The sequence below is a fragment of the Panthera leo genome, chromosome D1, assembly GCF_018350215.1.
Source record: "Panthera leo isolate Ple1 chromosome D1, P.leo_Ple1_pat1.1, whole genome shotgun sequence".
In the NCBI taxonomy this organism is placed as follows: Eukaryota; Metazoa; Chordata; class Mammalia; order Carnivora; family Felidae; genus Panthera; species Panthera leo.
In genome coordinates, this window is record NC_056688.1 from 57,298,565 (window position 1) to 57,317,675 (window position 19,111).

The window sequence follows — 19,111 nt, forward strand, 5'->3', positions numbered from 1 at the left end:
ACCTGAGCCGAAGTCGGACGCTTAACCAACTGAGCCACCCAGGCGCCCCTGAAATTTTGTATTTCTTAATGAGATTCCAGAGGACCCCAATTCACTGGTCCTCCTATCAAACTCTGTAGTCAGATCATGGCCACCTATGTCACAATCAATAGATATTTGTTAAATATGTGGGCACTTAGACCCTATTCCAAAGCACTGAATCAGAATCTCTAGGGCAGTGACCAGGAATACACTTTTTTTTTTTTTTAGAGAGAGAGAGCATGAGGGGGAGAGGGGAAGAAGGAGAGAGGGAGGAAGAGTAGGAGAGAGAGAAGAGAGAGAGAGAGAGAGAGAGAGGGGGAGGGAGTGGGAGAGAATCCAAGCTCAGCATGGAGACTGACAGCATAGAGCCTGACATGGGGCCCAATCCCACGATTCTGGGATCATGATCTGAGCCACAATCAAGAGATGGATGTCCAACCGAGCCACCCAGGTGCCCCAGAAATACACATTTTAAATGAATTCCTAGGGAGATTTGAGAACCAGTGATGTATGGGTTTGAAATGCCCTCTACCTTTTTCTCTACTTATTAATTTTTTGACCTTTAAAGCCCAGTGCTTCTCCCTCCTGCTGCTTGTTGCTTTTATTGACTACCTCAGACTCTGAATTCTTTAACAGTTGTCTGAAGGAAGCATTTTCTCACATACATCTGTCTTCCCAGACACATTTTATTTTTTGAAATAAACAGTTTTGTTATATACTTTCTTGTGGCCTCAGCTCCTAGCATAATGCTTAGCATAGAGTAAATACTCAACATTTGTCATGGACAATAATGGTGACGATAGTAAACTATTAATTTCTTTTCAGGACACGTGGTTGTTTCCCAGGCCTTGTGTGATTAAAAGAACTTGCTAATTCCATAAAAGAAACACCCAACTGCTTAGCAGACTGTAAATCCCAACCATGGCACGTTATTTTTTAGGAATTGGCACTATGCTCTTTCTGTACTTTCGTAGCTTGGATTTTATTATGGTAAATGGCTTGTTAAAGGGAAGAAAGGAGTATTTTGAATTTACTAGGTCTTTTACCTGTGAACCTTCAAGCACTCTAAAGCTATTTATTAAGTTACTGTAGAGCCAGTAACTGTAAAATATTATTACACCCTCCTTACAAAAAAGCTGACTAGGGAAAGAGCTGTAAGATACTCGGCCAAAATCATAGAGCCATTGTAAGAAGGCCAAACCAAGAAACTGAACCTCTGACAGGTAAGCCCTGCTCAGCATCTCTCAGTCCTCAAGTTGTGTGACTCTGCAAGGTGAGCGTTCCATAGCAGAGAGGCAAAATAAAAAATTGAAGATTATTTCAAAAATCTCATTTCCTCCTCCGTATGCCTATCGTCATTGCTCTTTACCTCTCTTTTGACACCTGAACATCGTTGCTTCTGTTATGGTTAAATGCTGACCCATCCTCCCTCCTTAACTTCTTTGTCTATTTTTTCAGTCATCTTGTTCTCCCTCCTACCCCACTGCAGCAACAGAACTACCAGCTGAAATGTGAGGTTGGCACCCTGGTTCCATTACGAATTTTGCCTTTGAGAAACTCCCTTCACAGGCACAGGCAGTTTCCTCTTTGTTTGTAAATTAGGGCTAGATCACGCCCACCTACCTCACAAGATGGTTGAAGCGATAGAACATGACTGATAAACTGTAAAGCATTAAATGGATAACAGTGATCCCCTTACTGCATCAGTCCTGGCTTAAAATAACTTCATTCTAAGGCCACATTGCGCAGCAAGGTAAGGGCAGGGCGCGTCCATAAGGAATAGCTTCGAGGCGGATCTTTTTCCTTTGAGGAAAGGGAGAGCGCGCAGCCGCTGGGAGTTGTAGTCTTTGCGGCGGTCTCTACAGATCTCCGGGAAAGAAGAGTACTACAACTCCCGTGAGGTCGTGCGGAAACAGGCCCGTGCATCCTCCCGCCAAGCGCGTACCCCAAGCTGAAGCTGGAGGGAGCAGGGGTCCTGCACGCGCGCCCGGGTCCCCGGAGCGAGCTCTGAAGCAGCGTGCTGGTAGCGGCCTTGGCAGCTGAGCGAGAAAAGGAGACGCGTGGGAGTGTGTGAGGACTGTTAACAAGGAAAAGACGCGTGGCAAGAAGCAAATTAAAAAAAAAAAAAAAGGCCGCGCCACAACCCATCACACCCCAGCGGATCCTAACTTATGTTACTGCGAAGGCACCGGGATCGTACTCTCCCGCTGGTGCCTCACGCCCCAGGGACTTAAATCAGCTGGGGCGGGAAAGGGTGGGGCCAGTGGCGCGGGAGGCGGGGCGTACAGCGGCGAGGGCGGCGGCGGCGGCCGAGACCCAGACATCGGGGACTGTTGTTGTTCTCTCGCCGCCGGACCGCCTCAGTCCGTTGGCCCAGAAAGAGACCCGGAGCTAGTCTGGTGGGGAGCGGGTGGCCGAATCCCCCGTCTTTCCTGCTTCCGCAAAGCTGCGGCAGGAGCTGGTTCAGACACCTTGCGGTTGGTCTCCGATGCCCTTCAGTGAGGAGGGGGCGTCAGAACCTTGGTGAGCGCATCTCAGCCCCACCCCCAACTCCGTGTCTTCGCCGGCCCCCAGGCCCTCACACCTCAGTCCGGCTGCCATGGCTGAAAACGCGGAGGGAGACCTGAACTCCAACCTGCTCCACGCCCCCTACCATACCGGTGATCCTCAGCTAGACACGGCCATCGGGCAGTGGCTCCGTTGGGATAAGGTGGGTACCTGTTCAGCCTTGCATCCTCCTGTCCTCCCGCACGCCCGCCCGCCCATGCACAGTCCGCCCTTTCCCGTCCGCACCCGGTGGTCAGCAGGCTGCTGAGAAGATGGTTCAGGCCACGGGGTGGGAGACAGCGGAGCCGGACGTTGCCACCCACCTATGCCTGGGCCGCCTCCCCGGGACCATCTGAGCCGGGATACCTGTGGTCACTTCCTTTTGCAGTGCGCGGAATTGCAGCCTCCCTTTCTCACCCACAGCCCCGCCCTTCAAGTGCATGTCGTCTCTTTAAAAAAAAATTATTATTATCGATTATTTATTATTACTTTATCATCATCATGTCGTAAGTTCTACCCTTCATAGAACTATTTTCTTTCCTCTTTCTTCTCCTTTGACTTCCTTCTCTGCAAACCTGAAAGTGGTTTTTGGTACCCTTTTTAGGTGTCTCTAACCGCTCTCTGCTTTACTTCTGGTCTGGTGTGTTTCCACTTTCCGTCGCTAGGTAGTCGCTGGTGGTTTTCTCTATCACCTTTAGCTCTTGAAAAGGTAAGAATTCTCTTACCTCTTTATTCCCCTTGCCGGGAGTTATTTTCTGCAGTATCCTGTTCAAAGAATCATGTTTTCCAGCTTTCATATGATGCTCCTGATATGGAATTGTTTTTGCTTTACCCATTCCTTTTCCTCCTCTACTCCCCCCACCCCCTCCAAGTTGTTGGGGTGATTTCATCTTGTGCAGACATATGGGATGGATCTGTGAGAGCCAGAGTTAAAATGCAGCTCTCTCACTTGTAAAAGACGCCACTGGTGACTCCAGCAGAGGAAGATGATCCAAGCTTTTGCTTTGTCAAATGCATTAAATGCATTTGTTGAAGTAGCGAAGGCAGTGTATTTAAAATGGAATTCATAACACTGAATTAAGGAATTAGTATGGTAGTACATGAATTGTGTTGTACAAAAGAATTTCCTAAAGGATTCACTTTATGAAAAAGTTTTATTTTTACTTTGCTCAGTCATTCATGCATTTAGCAAAAATATGTATTGTGTATTGGGTAATGTTTTCAGAGCCTGTTAGGGCCAGGGAATGAATACTAGTGGTGAGGAAATAGAAAGGGTTCTGCCCTCAACACGCCTTCATTTAGCAGAAATGACCAACAAATAAGCAATTACAATGAGTTAGTAACTGTTTCTTGGTCATGTGCATCTTAGACATTCTGTTCTTCCTCTAGAGTCTAAACCAGTGCTTCTCAAACCTTAAAGTGCTTACAGATCACCTGGGAATCTAAAATGCAAATTTCCGTTTGGTAGGCCTGGGGTAGGGTCTGAGATTCGGCCTCAAGAATGAGCTTCCAGGTGATACCATTGCTGCTAGTCTGTGGACCATACTTGGAGCGGGGAGAATCTCTAGTGTTCTGATTCAAATATCAAATTAAAGAAATAAGTCCCTTATTACAGAATTTGACCATAAAGATATATTTTTTAAATCAAGTGTGCAGAATTTGTGATATCCCATTAATTACTGTAAGGATGTGTAAAATGCAAATAACTTTAAAGCATAGCATAAGAGCTAAGGAATAGCATACAATAAAATCAAATGTACTACAAACCAACTATATAATGTCTTCAGCAGGGAAACCTACCCAAATTACAAATGAATGATAACTGTATATGTTTAATATAGTTAATTGTTTTTGTTTAAAGCCATCTGCTTTCATTGGTATTTTCAGGAAATGGATGTGGTTGGGCACTTATGTGTCCCTAAAGAGAAAGGAAGACTCATGAAATTTGAAAACACTTGTAGAATTACAACACAATTTAATTTACTAGTAACTACTAAGTATGTCAAGGTTGTTTGACCCCAACAATAGGAATTTGTTTTTCATTGCCATGGATGAGATCTTTTGTTCTCTTTAGGTGCCAGTTTTGACTATACTTTTCCTAATGAGTCTCTTGATTGATTTCTTTTTAAAGATTGGCTGAATGAATCAATATGTATTAATTGTCTATGCCTGGATATTATTGGAATATACTGAAATATAAAAAGACTATAAAATGCATATACACCAAAAAAAGATAACATTAGGGTTGTATTGCTGGCAATTAAATGTTTTATAGGCAGTCCTTATTGGAACAAAAGTAAGAGTGACCTGTGGACTGGGATGATCAAAGGAGACTTTATAAAACCAGGATAAATATAAAAAGACTGAGGTGAGCCTTCACTGAAAATGGAAGAGAGGTTCTTAAATTATATTTAAAGTGCCCTCTCTATGTAAGATACTAGCTAAAAACTTGTGGGAGATACAAACATGAAATAGATGTGGATCATATCTTCAAGCAACATAGAAGGGAAAATAAAACTAAAGCTCGCAAAGGGAACAAGTAGTAAGTGCCTTTAACTGAGGAATAGATCCAAATAATTTAAATAATTATTTAATAAAAATAATAAATAATTACTTAACTGACTCCCCCCATAATGGGAAAGAATGCTTATAATTGGTAAACAAATGTGTATTTACTATAGACTGATAGTGTGGGTAACCTAGGCTATATCCCAGGGCACTGAAATTTAGAGTGCAGAAATGTAAAATAATAGATCAAACTTACAGTTTTTATTACATTACACACTGACAGCATAAATAGTCTTTTAGAAGAGAAACTGAGCTTAATACCTGATTAATACCTGTTTAGTGAAAAAAAAAGGAACCCCTATCAAATATGGCTGATCCTCAATGACTCTGCTTGCCTAGATCAACAAAATTGCTAGTTTTATCTTCATGAAAAAAAGTGTTATTTGTGCTGAACTTTCAGAATTAGTTAGAATTTAGATTTCCCAACATAGGAAGACTATTCCAAGCAGAGATAGAAACTTTGTGTATGTAGAACATTTGTTTCAGCTGTAGTTTAGGGTACATAGAAATTATCAGAAAGGTATGTAGGGGCCATAGAAAAGCTTCAGTATGTGTTTATTGGCCTTGAATAAGAGTGTGGTTAAGTGTTAAAAGGAAAATAATACCACAAGACAGGGTTTTTACTGGAGCAGTTTGGGGTACTATGGGATGGCATTCTGTTGGTAAATTTACCATAGTCCAGGATCTGACCCTCAGTTTCTATGCTGTCAGACTAATTTGTTAGGCTGTGTTGTCTCAGGATGGATTCGATATACTCGAAACTGAACCTGATGTCTGAATTCAGAATGCAGTTGTATTAATTTATGGTACAGATGTAAAATAAGTAGATTTGTCTGTAGTCAAGGTATTTTCTAGATGCACCATAAGGAAGTCAAAGATCATGAAATAAAATCACAAGGATTCAGATATATGCCTAAATGTTTAACAGCATTGGCCTGTAGTAAGTAAATGCATCCGTTTCTATGATGGGACTCTTACCACTGGAACCCAAGTCCATGGATCAAGGTGTTCCTCTTCCAAGTAGTGCCCAGATGACTCTTCTATAGTGCTCACTCCCTTCTATGTGCTAGGGCTAACTAAAGCTCCCACTTTCTTCATACTTCTTTTGATGTTTTTTTAACATCCTATCAAATTACACACAAGTCTTGGCTGGCCTAGAAGCCAGGTTCTCTTTAACATGACAACTATCACCTGTTTCTAATTTACTTCAAACTTTAACTTTTTGAAAGCAGATATAGCCAAAGTATTGAGTACTGCTCAAGTTTGGGTGTTTTAATGTGTGGGTGGGGAGTGGAACAGGACACAGGGCAGTGCTATTCACCCAGTTGGAGCAACGGTTGTATATTGACAAAATGTGCAGGCACAGCTTGGCCAAGGGATTTTGAGAAATAGTGAGTAGAGTACTCTGGTCTCAAAATGTAGGTCTGTGTTGAGAAAGAATAGAATGTAAATATGGGTTAGGTTAGGTTAGGTTAGGGTTATGAAATGCCTGAAAATAGAAATAAAAGACTTCAGTCTAAGCCAGTGATTTTCGGATACCTAGCAGTGAAACATTTGCAAGCAAAATATAGCCCAGTAAAATGGAGGTGAACGAATTCCCTTTTAATCATCATTGTGTGTTGGAAAAGACACCCAAGAAGCACCTCTACAAAGGTGGTCTAGTCTAACTTCATGGTGTAGAGATCTAAAGAAGTTGTGGAAGTTATCCAGTTTGGGTAGAGCCTGGACCAGAGGTTGGATCTGCCACTTAGTTCAATCCAGTTTTTATAGTAGTAGTTTAGGTTACTTTTTTTGGTTCACATTTTCCTAATACTTAATTTGGTCCTTAAGCAATGAAGAGTACAGAATACATGTGGCTTTATTAATTTTGGGAAATATTAACACTACTACTTGAATTTATTTGTAATGTTTCAAACGTTGGAAAATGATCTAAATCTCATTTGATACAGCAGCGTTGCATGGCAGGCAAGCTAGATAGTAGTTTTCCCCATTTTTACAAGTAAAGAAAGTTTCAGAAAAGGTAAATGACTTACTCAAGGATGTATGGCTTTTAAGCAGTGGAGTTGAGACTAGAATTTAGATCATTTGACTTTTACTCTAATTTTCTTATCACTGTACTAGATTCTATAACCTGAATATTTAGTAAATGTTAGTGACATCATACACCAGGTTTCAAGGACTTCATTAAAACCATTTTATTGGCCTTTGTAAAACCTGAGTAGGATGTAATTGCAGAATAAATGTCATGGAATTTTTTTAAAGAGCTGAATTTGCGGCTCAACAGTTGCTTTGGTCTCCTTGGCAACAACATTCTCCCTCTGTCTGAGAAATTTAGTACAGATAAATGAAGGTTTGAATTTATTTTCCTTCTTAGAAATGAAATTCATTTTTTCTTTTTCTTTTCAAATTTCTTACATTTTCCCCTCAGTTTCTACCATTTCATATTCACTTCATTTGTATTTATTTCAAAGAAATACATGCTTATGATAAAAAAAAATACAAAAGGGAATATAATAAAAAACAATGTTCCTAACTGCTTCTTCTCATTTTCAATTTGCTCCTTAGAAACCATTTTTAGCTACTTGTTTTTAGTTATTCTCATGGTTACCATCAAACGACTAAACAATATACTAGTATCACTAGTCCTTGGTTTATTTTATATGTTACTTGGCAAATATATGCTGTAAAAAATCAGAGCTAACTTACATTATTCTCTACCTCTCCTAAATTTCAATAGTTATGTTGTAGTTATTCTTGTAAGTTTAAATAATGTAATTAGTGCTAACAGTCTGCAGAACAATAAGCCCAATCCACAAATCCAGAACTCCTAATTGCCCATTTTATTTAAGAGGAGACTAGTTGAGGTCCCTGAGTGGCTTAGTCCGTTAAGCTTCTGACTTCAGCTCAGTGCTCAGGTCATGATCTCACCCTGGGTTTGAGCTCCTGAGATCCAGCCGAGCGTTGGGCTCTCTGCTGTCAGTGCAGAGCCCACTTCAGATCTTCTGTCTCCCTCTCTCTCTGCCCCACCCTTTCAAAAATAATAAACAACAGCAACAAGGGAGACTGGCAGATAACATACATTTACAAAAATGGAGAAAACCCATACCATTTTCACAGAATAATTTATGGATATCAATGACTGACCAAGGATCAAGTTACATAAAACAAGCAACATTAAAAGCAAGAAAAACAAAGCAATGGCTCCAGAGGGGGGAAAAAAATGAGGTTAATGAAGTACATAGAATTTTAAATTTTTTTAAAGTTAAATTTAAAAAGAGAATTCCATCAAATGAGGAAAGCTGCTATGAGAAAGGCATCGAAAATAGGAACGAGCTCTTAGAAGTTAAGAGAAAAATAAATGACTATCCGTCTACCTTTTGCCAAATGCAATAGAAAATATAAAAGCTTAAGTTGAGGAAACCTACAGCAAAAGGAAGTAGGAAATATAAGGGAAGTTGACATGGAGGAACTACCCCAATGTAAAGAAATCTCAGATGACCGTAGTGCCCTAGATCCACATTGGGCTTCAAGAAATGTGTCTTTAAAAAGAGTGCAACATCTATGCATAAATAGTAAAAATCTGGAAGATATTAATGATATGGTGAAGATGATATGTTTTTCTGGCAACATTTAAACAAATTGTTTTTAATGTTTATTTATTATTGAGAGACAGAGACGGAGCAAGAGCAGGGGAGGCCGAGAGACGGGGACACACAAAATCTGAAGCAGGCTTCAGGCTCCAAGCTGTCAGCACAGAGCCCATTGTAGGGCTTGAACTCACGTGCCATGAGATCATGACCTGAGCCAAAGTCAGATGCGCTTAACCGACTGAGCCACCCAGGCACCACCACCCTGGCAACAACATTTAAAAAAGAAAAGCAATTATCCAGGGGTTGGTAGAGAGGAAGGGAGGGGAGGAGGAAGGAAGGAAGACCTGAGTAAGCAAGTTATGGTTTGAACATGAAACCAAAACAGGTCATGATTTTGAACAACTAATTGATAGAGCTTAAGAAAAAAAATCGTTTTGATCTCAATACCTTCAGGAGGTATAGGTAGGTCTGAACAGAAGCAAATTTTATCCACACCCACTACATAGATCCACAATGAACAATATTTAGATGATCTTAACCTTGTGCTTACATATTATTTTCAATTTTGAGGATCAACAAGACGAAACACAAGATTTAATTATTTTTTTATTGTGAAAAAGTACATAACATAAAATTTACAGTCTTACGCATTTTTAAGTGTACAGTTCAGTAGTGTTAATTATATTCACATTGTTGTGAAATGGATCTCTAGAACTTTTTCATCTTGCAAATGTGAAACTGCACCCATTACATAAGTCCTCTTTGACCCTCCTCCCAGCCCCTGCTAATAACTAGTGTTCTATCCTGTTTCTATGAATTTGACTACTTTGGATGTCTCATATAAAGAGAATCATACAGTATTTGTCTTTTTATGGCTGGTTTATTTCACTTAGCATAATATCTTTAAGGTTCATCATGTTGTAGCATGTGACAGGATTTCCGTCTTTAAGTCTGAGTAATATGATACACCACATTTTTTTTATCCATTCATCCATCCATGGACATTTGGGTTGCATCCACCCTTGGCTGTTGTGAATAGTGCTGCTGTGAGCACGGATATGCAAATATCTCGTCAAGACCCTGCTTTCAATTCTTTTGTCCTCATACCCAAAAGTGGGATTGCTGGAACAAAATGTAGATGTTATCAGCATAAATAGGGTTTTGGCTTATTGTATTTCATTTCATGCTTCTTTCTGTCTTTCAGAAATATGTTGAAATCTCATCTACTCCTCAGTATCCATTGACCCCTTCTCCAGTTCTTTTTGCATTATGGATTTAGTTATTTTATACCTTTATTGTCATGTAAAAAATTCTCAGGAGGAAGAAGAGACAAGTGCTTGAGGTTTCCATCTTCAACTAAAACTCTCTATTCTTTTTTTTTTTTTTTCAAATTAAAAATGTACTTAAAACTGGAAGCAACCCAGATGTCTTCAGTAGGTGATGGGTAAACAAATTTTAGTATATCCTATTTGTTTATTTATTTTGGGAGAGAGAGTGCTCGTGTGTGCATACACACGCATGTGGGGAAAGGGCAGAGAGAGAGAGAAAGAGAGAGAGAATCCCAAGCAGGCTCCACTTGTTAGTGTAGAGCCTGATTCAGGGCTCAACTTCATGAACTATGAGATTGTGAGCTGAGCTGAAATCAAGAGTGGGATGTTTAACTGACTGAGCCACCCAGGCGCTCCAATTCATTGATGTTTTAAAAATGAGTTATCAAGCCACAAAAGAAATGAGCCATCAAGAGACAAAAACACAGTTGAGAAACTTTAAATACATACTACCCAGTGAAAGAAGCCATTCTGAAAAAGTTACATACTGTCTGATGCCCACTATATGTCATTTTGAAAACAGGTAATTTTTGAAAAATGACTGGTTATCAGGGCAAAGGAAGGAGTATATGGAGCACAAGGGATTTTTAGATCAGTGAAGCTATTCTATATGATACTTTAATGGTGGATATATGGCATTATGTATTTGTCAAAAGCCGTATGTAAACTGTGGACTTTAGTTCATAATATTGGATCAAGGGCACCTGGCTGGCTCAGTCAGTGGAGCATGGAACTCTTGATCTTGGGGTTGTGAGCTCGAGCCCTATGTTAGGTGTAGAGATTACTTAAAAATATTAAAAATTCTTTGAAAAAAAATGGATCAGTATTGGATCAACTACAGCAAATGTACTGCACTAATACAAGATGTTAACAACATGGAAAACTGGGCTAGGGCATTTATGGGAACTCTGTGTACTATCTGCTCAATTTTCTGTAAACCTTAAACTGTTCTAAAAAGTAAAGTCTAGGGGCACCTGGCTGGCTCAGTGAGTAGCATGTGACTCTTGATCTCAGGATCATAAGTTCGAGCCCCATGTTGAGAGTAGAGTTTAAATAATTTTTAAGTTGAAAAAAAAGTAAAGTCTATGCATTAAAAAAAAAAAAAAAAAAAAAAATATATATATATATATATATATATATATACATATATATATATATACATATATGTATATATTTGAAAGAAAGGATTTATATTTGAAAGCACCTCCTTCTTTCCCACCTGAAAATTTTAAAATAGGCAGACTGGCTTTTTCTGCCTTTTATTTGGGGGTCTTCTTTGCCCTATTTTTTCTTTCATAAAGGATTTTTGTTTAGTTCCTTCAAGTTTTCCACAAGGCCATTAGAAAGCCTATGTGGATATATCTTTGATCTAGAATTATTTCCTTATCTCTTTCTTTCCTCCTATTTGAAAAATCTGAGAGAGCCTGGAGAACCTAATGAAAAGGAATTTGTCTTCATTTGGTTCTTCCAGATTTTACTTGTAAGATACACTGAACTAGCCAAAGAATGTAAGTATTATATTTCATCATCTTAGATTTTCATGGTTACTCCCTGGATTATCTAAATCAGGGTTCTTTCATCCTCTTAGACAGCTTGTTTAATTGTTTTTACATATTTTATATGTCCTGTTTTTTAGAAATATTTTCCCCCAAAACAAAACGTTTAGTAATTTAGTGCAGATTTTACTAAAATATTTTTTCATGAGTCACTTTATCTATACGTGACTGCTAATTAGCACTAAGGCTACTGCCCTCTGGTGTTGGGAGTGAATGGAGAAAATAATGCTGGTGGAAAATAGACAGGTAGGTACTATATCTAATCCTGCATGGGATATTTTATACCAGATAATTTAATGAGCACTGAACCTTACCCAAAAAAACCATGGCATAGCCCAATCTAATGCCCAAAAGAATATGAAAATTGAAAAAAAAAATATTAAAATTATAATATAAATGAAAAATCCTCTGCTTCTCAGATACATAGACCTTTTAGCTTTCAACTCATTAGAAAATCTCTTTAATGTAAATAGTGACTTTATTTTGTGGTTTCTGCTTCAGAATTTTTCTCATCTTATTTGCCCTCTGAAATACTTCATTATTTATACAGGTAAATATTAGAAAAAACCTAAATGCACACCAAAGGGGAAAGAGTAAACAAATTGGAACACTGCAACAGCTGAATAGAATAGGTCTGGGATGAATGGATAAAAAAGTTATGGTATATATTCACCATGGAATATTATTCAGCCATAAAAAACGAGAAAATCCTACTATTTGTGATGAAATGAATGGAACTTGAAGACATTATGCTAAGAGAAATAAGTCGGACAAGAAAGGCAGACACTATGTTCTCACTTACATGTTGAATTTAAAAAGACCCAAAAAACCAAAAGACACACGAAACTCACAGATCAGATTTGTGGTTACCTTATTGGGGGGAGGGTATAGAATTGGAGGAAGGTGGTCAAAGGGTACAAATTTCTGGTTATAAGGTAAGTAAGTACAGAGATGTAACGGACAATTTTATTATAGTTCACACTGCTGTATGATATATAGGAAAAGTTGTTAAGAAAGTAGATCCTAGGAGTTTTCATCACAGAGAAATTTTTCCTTTTATTGTATCTACATAAGATGATGGATGTTAACTAAACCTATCATGTAATGTTTTCACAATACCTTCAACCACATGAAGGTTTGGGGCACCAACACGCCATGTAGTCAAAAATCTACATATAACTTTTGATTCCCCAAAAACTTCATAACCTACTGTTAACAGAAGCCTTACTGATAATATAGTCAATTAACACAGATTTGTATGTTATATGTATTATAGACTGTATCCATACAATAAAGTAAGCTAGACATTTTCTTTTGAAAATGTTAAAATCATAAGAAAGAGAAAATACATTTACATTATTGTACTGACTTTATCAAAAAAATCTGCATATAAGTAGACCTGCTCACTTCAAACTCGTGTTCTTACAGGGTCAATTGTATGTGTAAATTAAACCATCATGCTGTACACCTTAAACTTAGTGATGTCAATTATTTCTCAGTAAAAGAGGAACAAAACAAAACAAAAGTAGATCTGTATGTATTGAAAGAAACTCCAAGATACATTAAGTGAAATAAGCAAGTTATAGAACATCATATGCAATTTGATAGCATCTATATAAAATAAAGAGAGAAAGCTAAACTACATTTCTGTGCATATATAGATGCCAGTAAAGGTCTAGAAGGATACATCACAATAGTACTTGCTCCCCCACAGGAGTGGTCTGGGACTAAAGGTAATAGTCAAAATGTCTGTAGCTTTATCTGTATTATTATTATTTTAAACTAGGAAAATACATAGTTACAATTAATAATATTTAAAATACAAATAAAGAACAATTAATAGTCACCTTGTGGGGCTGCTTTTTAAGAGCGATAGGAATTCAAAGTCAGGAAGACTATGTAAGAAGTAGAATTTGACCTGGGCCTGAAAGGAAAAATAGGATAGGAATAGATGATGAATAGGGGGACAGAAAATTTAAGGTGGGAGAAATAGAAGAATAAAATGGAAAATGAAACTGATCAGGAAAGTGAAACTGCACAGCGTGCAAGAACAATGAAGATTTTTTTTTTTTAACTCAAGTATAGTGTATGTGTTAGACTGCTGTGGCAATTTAGGCTACACAAAGGAAAAAGGATATCTAGTGTTTATTGAGTGATCATGTGCCAGCTGTGTTAATTAATAGATGCTTTCATGTAAAAAAAAAATCTCTTTTAATCCTTCAAAGATTGTTTGAGGTAGTTGTTATTCTCATTTTTAACCTATATACAAACTTGGGCTCAGAGAAATGAAGAGAGTTTTTGAATCCAAAAAGGTTTTGAATTCCTCTGCCCTTTGGGATCTGATTCCCACCCTTCCTGACCTTTATTTATATTTGAGGTAACTGGAATTGGACTCTATTGTTGGTTCTTGGGTGATTAATCTGGCAGTATGTAATTAGGATGAGATGGGTTGGAGATGGAGACTCAGAATTATGGATAACAAAGTTTTACATTTGGATGATTACAGAGCCTTCCAAGAAAACTAAAGAAGTAATGAGCCCTTTTAACAATTGTCCTATCCTTTTTAAAAACACAGAGACTGAGAGGCGCCTGGGTGGCTCAGTTGGTTAAGCGTCCAACTTCAGCTCAGGTCATGATCTCATGGTTTGTGGGTTTGAGCCCTGTGTCGGGCTCTGTGCTGACAGCTCAGAGCCTGGAGCCTGCTTCAGATTCTGTGTCTCCCTCTCTCTCTGCCCCTCCCCTGATCATGGCTCTGTCTCTCTCTGTCTCAAAAATAAATAAAACATTAAAAAAAAATTTTTAACACAGAAAATGATAAACAGCTTCTATTTCGTTACAATATTTTGCCAAGTTTGAATCAGAACTCCTTTTTAAAAAATTAAGCTACAGGTTCAGTTTAAATTCCCATATCTACTTTACATTCTCCTCCATCCTTTCCTCCAAGTAACCAAGGCATATCTAGGAATACTAGAGTTTTGTCTAAATTTCCTGTTTGTTTGAAAAATAGTTTTGTTTTTCATTTAGTCAAGTAAAGATAACCCTGAAAGTTAAACAACTCCTTTAAAAAAAATCACGTAGTGAAAAATATTTCAATGCCTGAAAACACTCGAATCAAAATTGAAGTATTATATTTTTTATAATATATACTTAATATATAACTTTTGAAAATGTGGACCCTGTTAACTTATCCCTAAATAGTAGCAGAAGCTATAGGGCAAGTCAACAATAAAATAACATCAAATACAGCCTAAGATGTTCTTTCTCTAAGTAGAAATGTCATATTTTACAAAGATAGTAAGTTTCATGTGTGGTTTCTGTAAAGTTAGATTCGTAACAACATAGATTTAATGACTTAATTGTTCTCCCCAACATCAAGGAACTTTTACATAATTATCAGGAAAAACTTAACAGTAAGAGAGCTGATATTATGCAACAGTACAATTCACACCCATGAATTTGTTTTTGTAATTTGTATGTCTTAAAAAAAAAACTCTGCTTCATAAAGAGAATTCAAGTATCTTTCAAGTGTAATTTTTTTAACATTAAACTATATTTCTCAAATGTTTTATAAAGGGAATTGAAAAAAGCACCTAATATTGTTTGTCATTAATTCATGCATTATAAGGTAAAACCCTGTGTGCATCTGGATTTATGTGTATTTCTTCTACTTTAGTCTCAGCTTTAGAGTTTTTCTATATGGTTTGTTTTTTAGGTATAATTTACATTTACAAAATTGACAGTAAATTTAATTCTTTTAAGTGTTCTACTTAATGAATTTTGAAGAGTGTATACAGTTGGAAAACCAGCATCACAATCAAAGAGCATTTCGATCACTGCAGAAAGTTCCCTTGTGCCCTTTTGTAGTGAATCCCCTTGCTCCAGCCCCTGTCAACCACTCATCTAATTTGTCCTGTAGTTGTTGTTAATTGAGATATAATTCACATAATGTGAAATAACATTCACCATTTTAGAATGTATATAATTCAGTGGGTTTTAGTATGTTCAAAAGATTGTGCAGTTGTCACCAGTATCTAATTTTTTTTAATGTTTATTTATTTTTGAGAGAGAGAGTGGGGCAGGGGGAGGAGCGAGGAGCAGAGGGAGAGGGAGACACAGAATCCAAAGCAAGCTCCAGGCTCCGAGCTATCAGCACGGAACCCAATGCGAGGCTCAAACCCACAAACCATGGGATCATGACCTGAGCTGAAGCTGGATGCTTAACTGTCTGAGCCACCCAGGTGCCCCACCACTATCTAATTCCCAAACATTTTAATTATCCCAGAAAGAAACCCGGTATCCATTAGTGGTCATTGCCCATTCCTCCATTCCCCCCCCCCCCGCACCCCCCCCCCCCAGCTCCTGACAACCATTCATCTGTCTAGATTTTCCTATTCTGGACCTTTCATATAAATGGAACCATACTATTGTTTGTGGCCTTTTGTGTCTGCCTTCTTTTACTTAGCACATTTCAGATTTCATCCATGTTGTATCATGAATCAATTGGCTATTTATATATTTTCTTTAGTGAATCCTTTGTCCCTCTTAAAATTGGGTTGTCTTATTGTTGACTTGTAATAGTTCTTTATTGTTCCTGTAGTTTGCTTTTATAAAAATCATACAATACGTAGGCTTTTTGTGTCTAGCTTCCTTCAGTTAACATAATACTTGTGAGATTTATCCATTTTGTTTTCTATACCAGCAGTTTGTTCCTTTTTATTGCTGAATGTTACTCTATTTTATGGATGTACAATAATTTGTTTATTCATTCACCTGTTGATGGACAACAGGCTTTAACTCTTCAGAGTAAATCTACCTTTGAAATTCATTTATAGGTCTTTGTGTGAACATGTTTCATTTCTCTTGGGTAGATTCCTAGTGGAATTACTATTCAGCATTTACTGAGAAATTTTAAAATAGCTATTGGGTGTTGAGTTTTTTCAAATGCTTCCTTTGCATCTACCAAGATGATATTTTTTCTGTTGTTTTTTAAACTGAGACTTTATTTTTTAAGATCAGTTTCTGTCAAGAAAAGTATGTGTCAGAATACCTAGAGAAAAATAGCAAACATTTGAAATGTTTTATTTTGACTGTCTTTATGAGAAGTATTTTTTGTTTAAAGCATAACAGAGACTTAAGTATGACTATATTATTGAACACATGTGTGTGTTTTGTTAGAAAAACAATCCAAAAGTTAAAAAAAAGACTATATATATATATATATATATATATATATATATATATACACACACACACACATGTTTTGAAATGAATTAATCAACATTTTTATCTTTCACACGAATTTTGGCATGTTTAGTATTATACTTAAATGATAATATGTTATATTAATGTCTTATTTTCTGCTTTTTGAGTAGTTAGAATCTTTATTTCCTGGATATGATTTTTATATTCATTAAATGGTCTCAAGCTTTATTAAGCCAATTATTATTAATGAAATCTCATTTTATATGACAAGAATAGTCATTCAAATTTGTTATCTAAGCCAACTTATGCTAATTTCTACAATGTTTTTAAAGATGGAGAAATTATTTTACTTATATGTGGAATCTGAAAGACAAAACAAATGAACAAACGAAACCCAGGAATAGACTTATAAATACAGAGAACAAACCAGATGGTTGCCAGAGGGTAGAGAGGTGGGAACATGTACAAAATAGGTAAAAGGGATTAAGAAATACAAACTTCCAGTTATAAAATACATAAGTCACGGAGATGAAGAGTACAACATAGGGAATATAGTCAATAATATTGTATTAACATTGTATAGTGACAGATGGTATAACTACACTTATGGTGGTGAGTGAGCATTGTGTAATCTATAGAATTATCAAATCACTATGTTTTAAAACAAATACAACTTTATATGTCAACTATACTTAAATACAAAAAAAAATTTAAGATGGAGAAATTAAATTTAGAATTACACAAAGACTCTTAGATGGGAAAAAATTATTGGTTAGCAAGAGTATATTTTGGACTCTGAGGAAGCATCTGGTTTGGAAAACATGTTCTGCTTCAGGTCTCTAGATTTGGATCTTCAAGCTGGTTGACCCTTAGAAGTAAATGTCAGTTACATTTACCCTTCAGGTTTTCAGATGGCAGTTTCCTATTTTAACTTCTGTTGAGAAATAAACTTAAATATTTTTTTTTCTGTAGTTCTATAAAACTGGTATTTGTTGTTTAGGCACTAGCCTCTGTCAGTAACATTTTAAAATGTTATTTACAAGCTTTGCAATTTTAGATATATTTGAGCCACTAAGAAGTCAATTTTGTATATTACCTCACCTTTAGATATATAACAATATTAGGATTTTGATTGCAAAAAATATATATATAATATAATAATATTAATAGAGTAGATTCAAGTTGTATAAAAATTATACAATTATTAGGTTTATAAGAGAAGGAGGAAAGAAGATTTATAGGTGAATTCTTCATTGACAAACTTGATTTGTTTTATATGATGATTAATCAGTTTTTTATGTACTTTTATATACATTTATATTTATTATATATAGATAATATAGAAGCCCCCTAATTATGAACAGAATAGGTTCAGAAAAGCTTGGGTGAATCCAGAGTAATCCTTCATAAATGAATACTAATACTTTCGTTTCATGGCAGGTAGAGTTGGAATGATTTTGGTCTGGTATATACCTTTATTCACATCTATGAAAGTTTGTAAGAGGTTTGTTAAAGGAGGTACTTCTCTTTATATAAAGTGCTGCTTTTTTTTTTTTTTTTTTAAATCAGTTCTTTCATGTTTTCTTTGAATTTGGGCCTTAAGGACCTACGCTATGGAAAAAACACAACTCCACAGAGTATTATGTAAGAAGACACTTTCTTTTCTTCATTTCAGCCATATAAAGTTGCAGCACTCCATAGGATTAGAACCTAAAGGAAAATTTTGGGTAAACAGGTAACCTTTGAAAATAATGCATGGCTTTAATTCTGTATTCTTTAGCTTACTGATTTCCTACTAAACAATCAGCTTCCTTCCTGATGAAGTATAGAAAATGCTAGTAGTCACTAAAATCTTTTTGGATTTTCTGCAGGATTACTTTTTTGGGGCACTAAAATTATTAGGATTCTAAAATACACTAGTTAAGAGCAACTTTAGTTCAGATTGAATGCATTTACTTTCCAAAAGGAATGTACATTTCCAGAAGGTATGTAAATCAAATAACTTCTCTGCAGACTTACAGTATAATTTTTAGAGCTTTCTTTACTGTTGGATTCACTTGAACCATTTTTTTCTTTTTTTGCTGATTAGCCTGCTCCTATCCTTAAGTAATGAACGCATTGTAAATAAGAGCACATTTAGAAAGCAAACAATAATTTGTATTTGAGAAAGCTCCAACATTTGTTTTATTAATAACCTTCTGTGAGTGACAAAAAAGCAATTTGTGAGGTAAAAAGTATCCATGGAGACCCACAATAGTAGTTTTTCTCAGCCATCAGAGAGAGAGATTTATTTAGTTTT

General features: G+C 36.6%; 1 protein-coding gene across 2 annotated transcripts in view; it reads left to right on the top strand.

Moving 5' to 3' along the window:
* Positions 1-2,027: 2,027 nt before the first annotated feature.
* PGM2L1 (phosphoglucomutase 2 like 1) overlaps positions 2,028-19,111 on the top strand; it is a 51,394-nt gene continuing 34,310 nt past the window's right edge. The window contains exon 1 of one of the 2 annotated variants that reach the window (XM_042904616.1): positions 2,028-2,731. In XM_042904616.1, the coding sequence (XP_042760550.1) occupies positions 2,621-2,731 (111 nt within the window). In that variant the 5' untranslated portion in view covers positions 2,028-2,620. Of the gene's footprint in view, positions 2,732-18,425; positions 18,548-19,111 lie in introns of those variants that run through there. The other variant, XM_042904617.1, reaches the window with a different exon arrangement.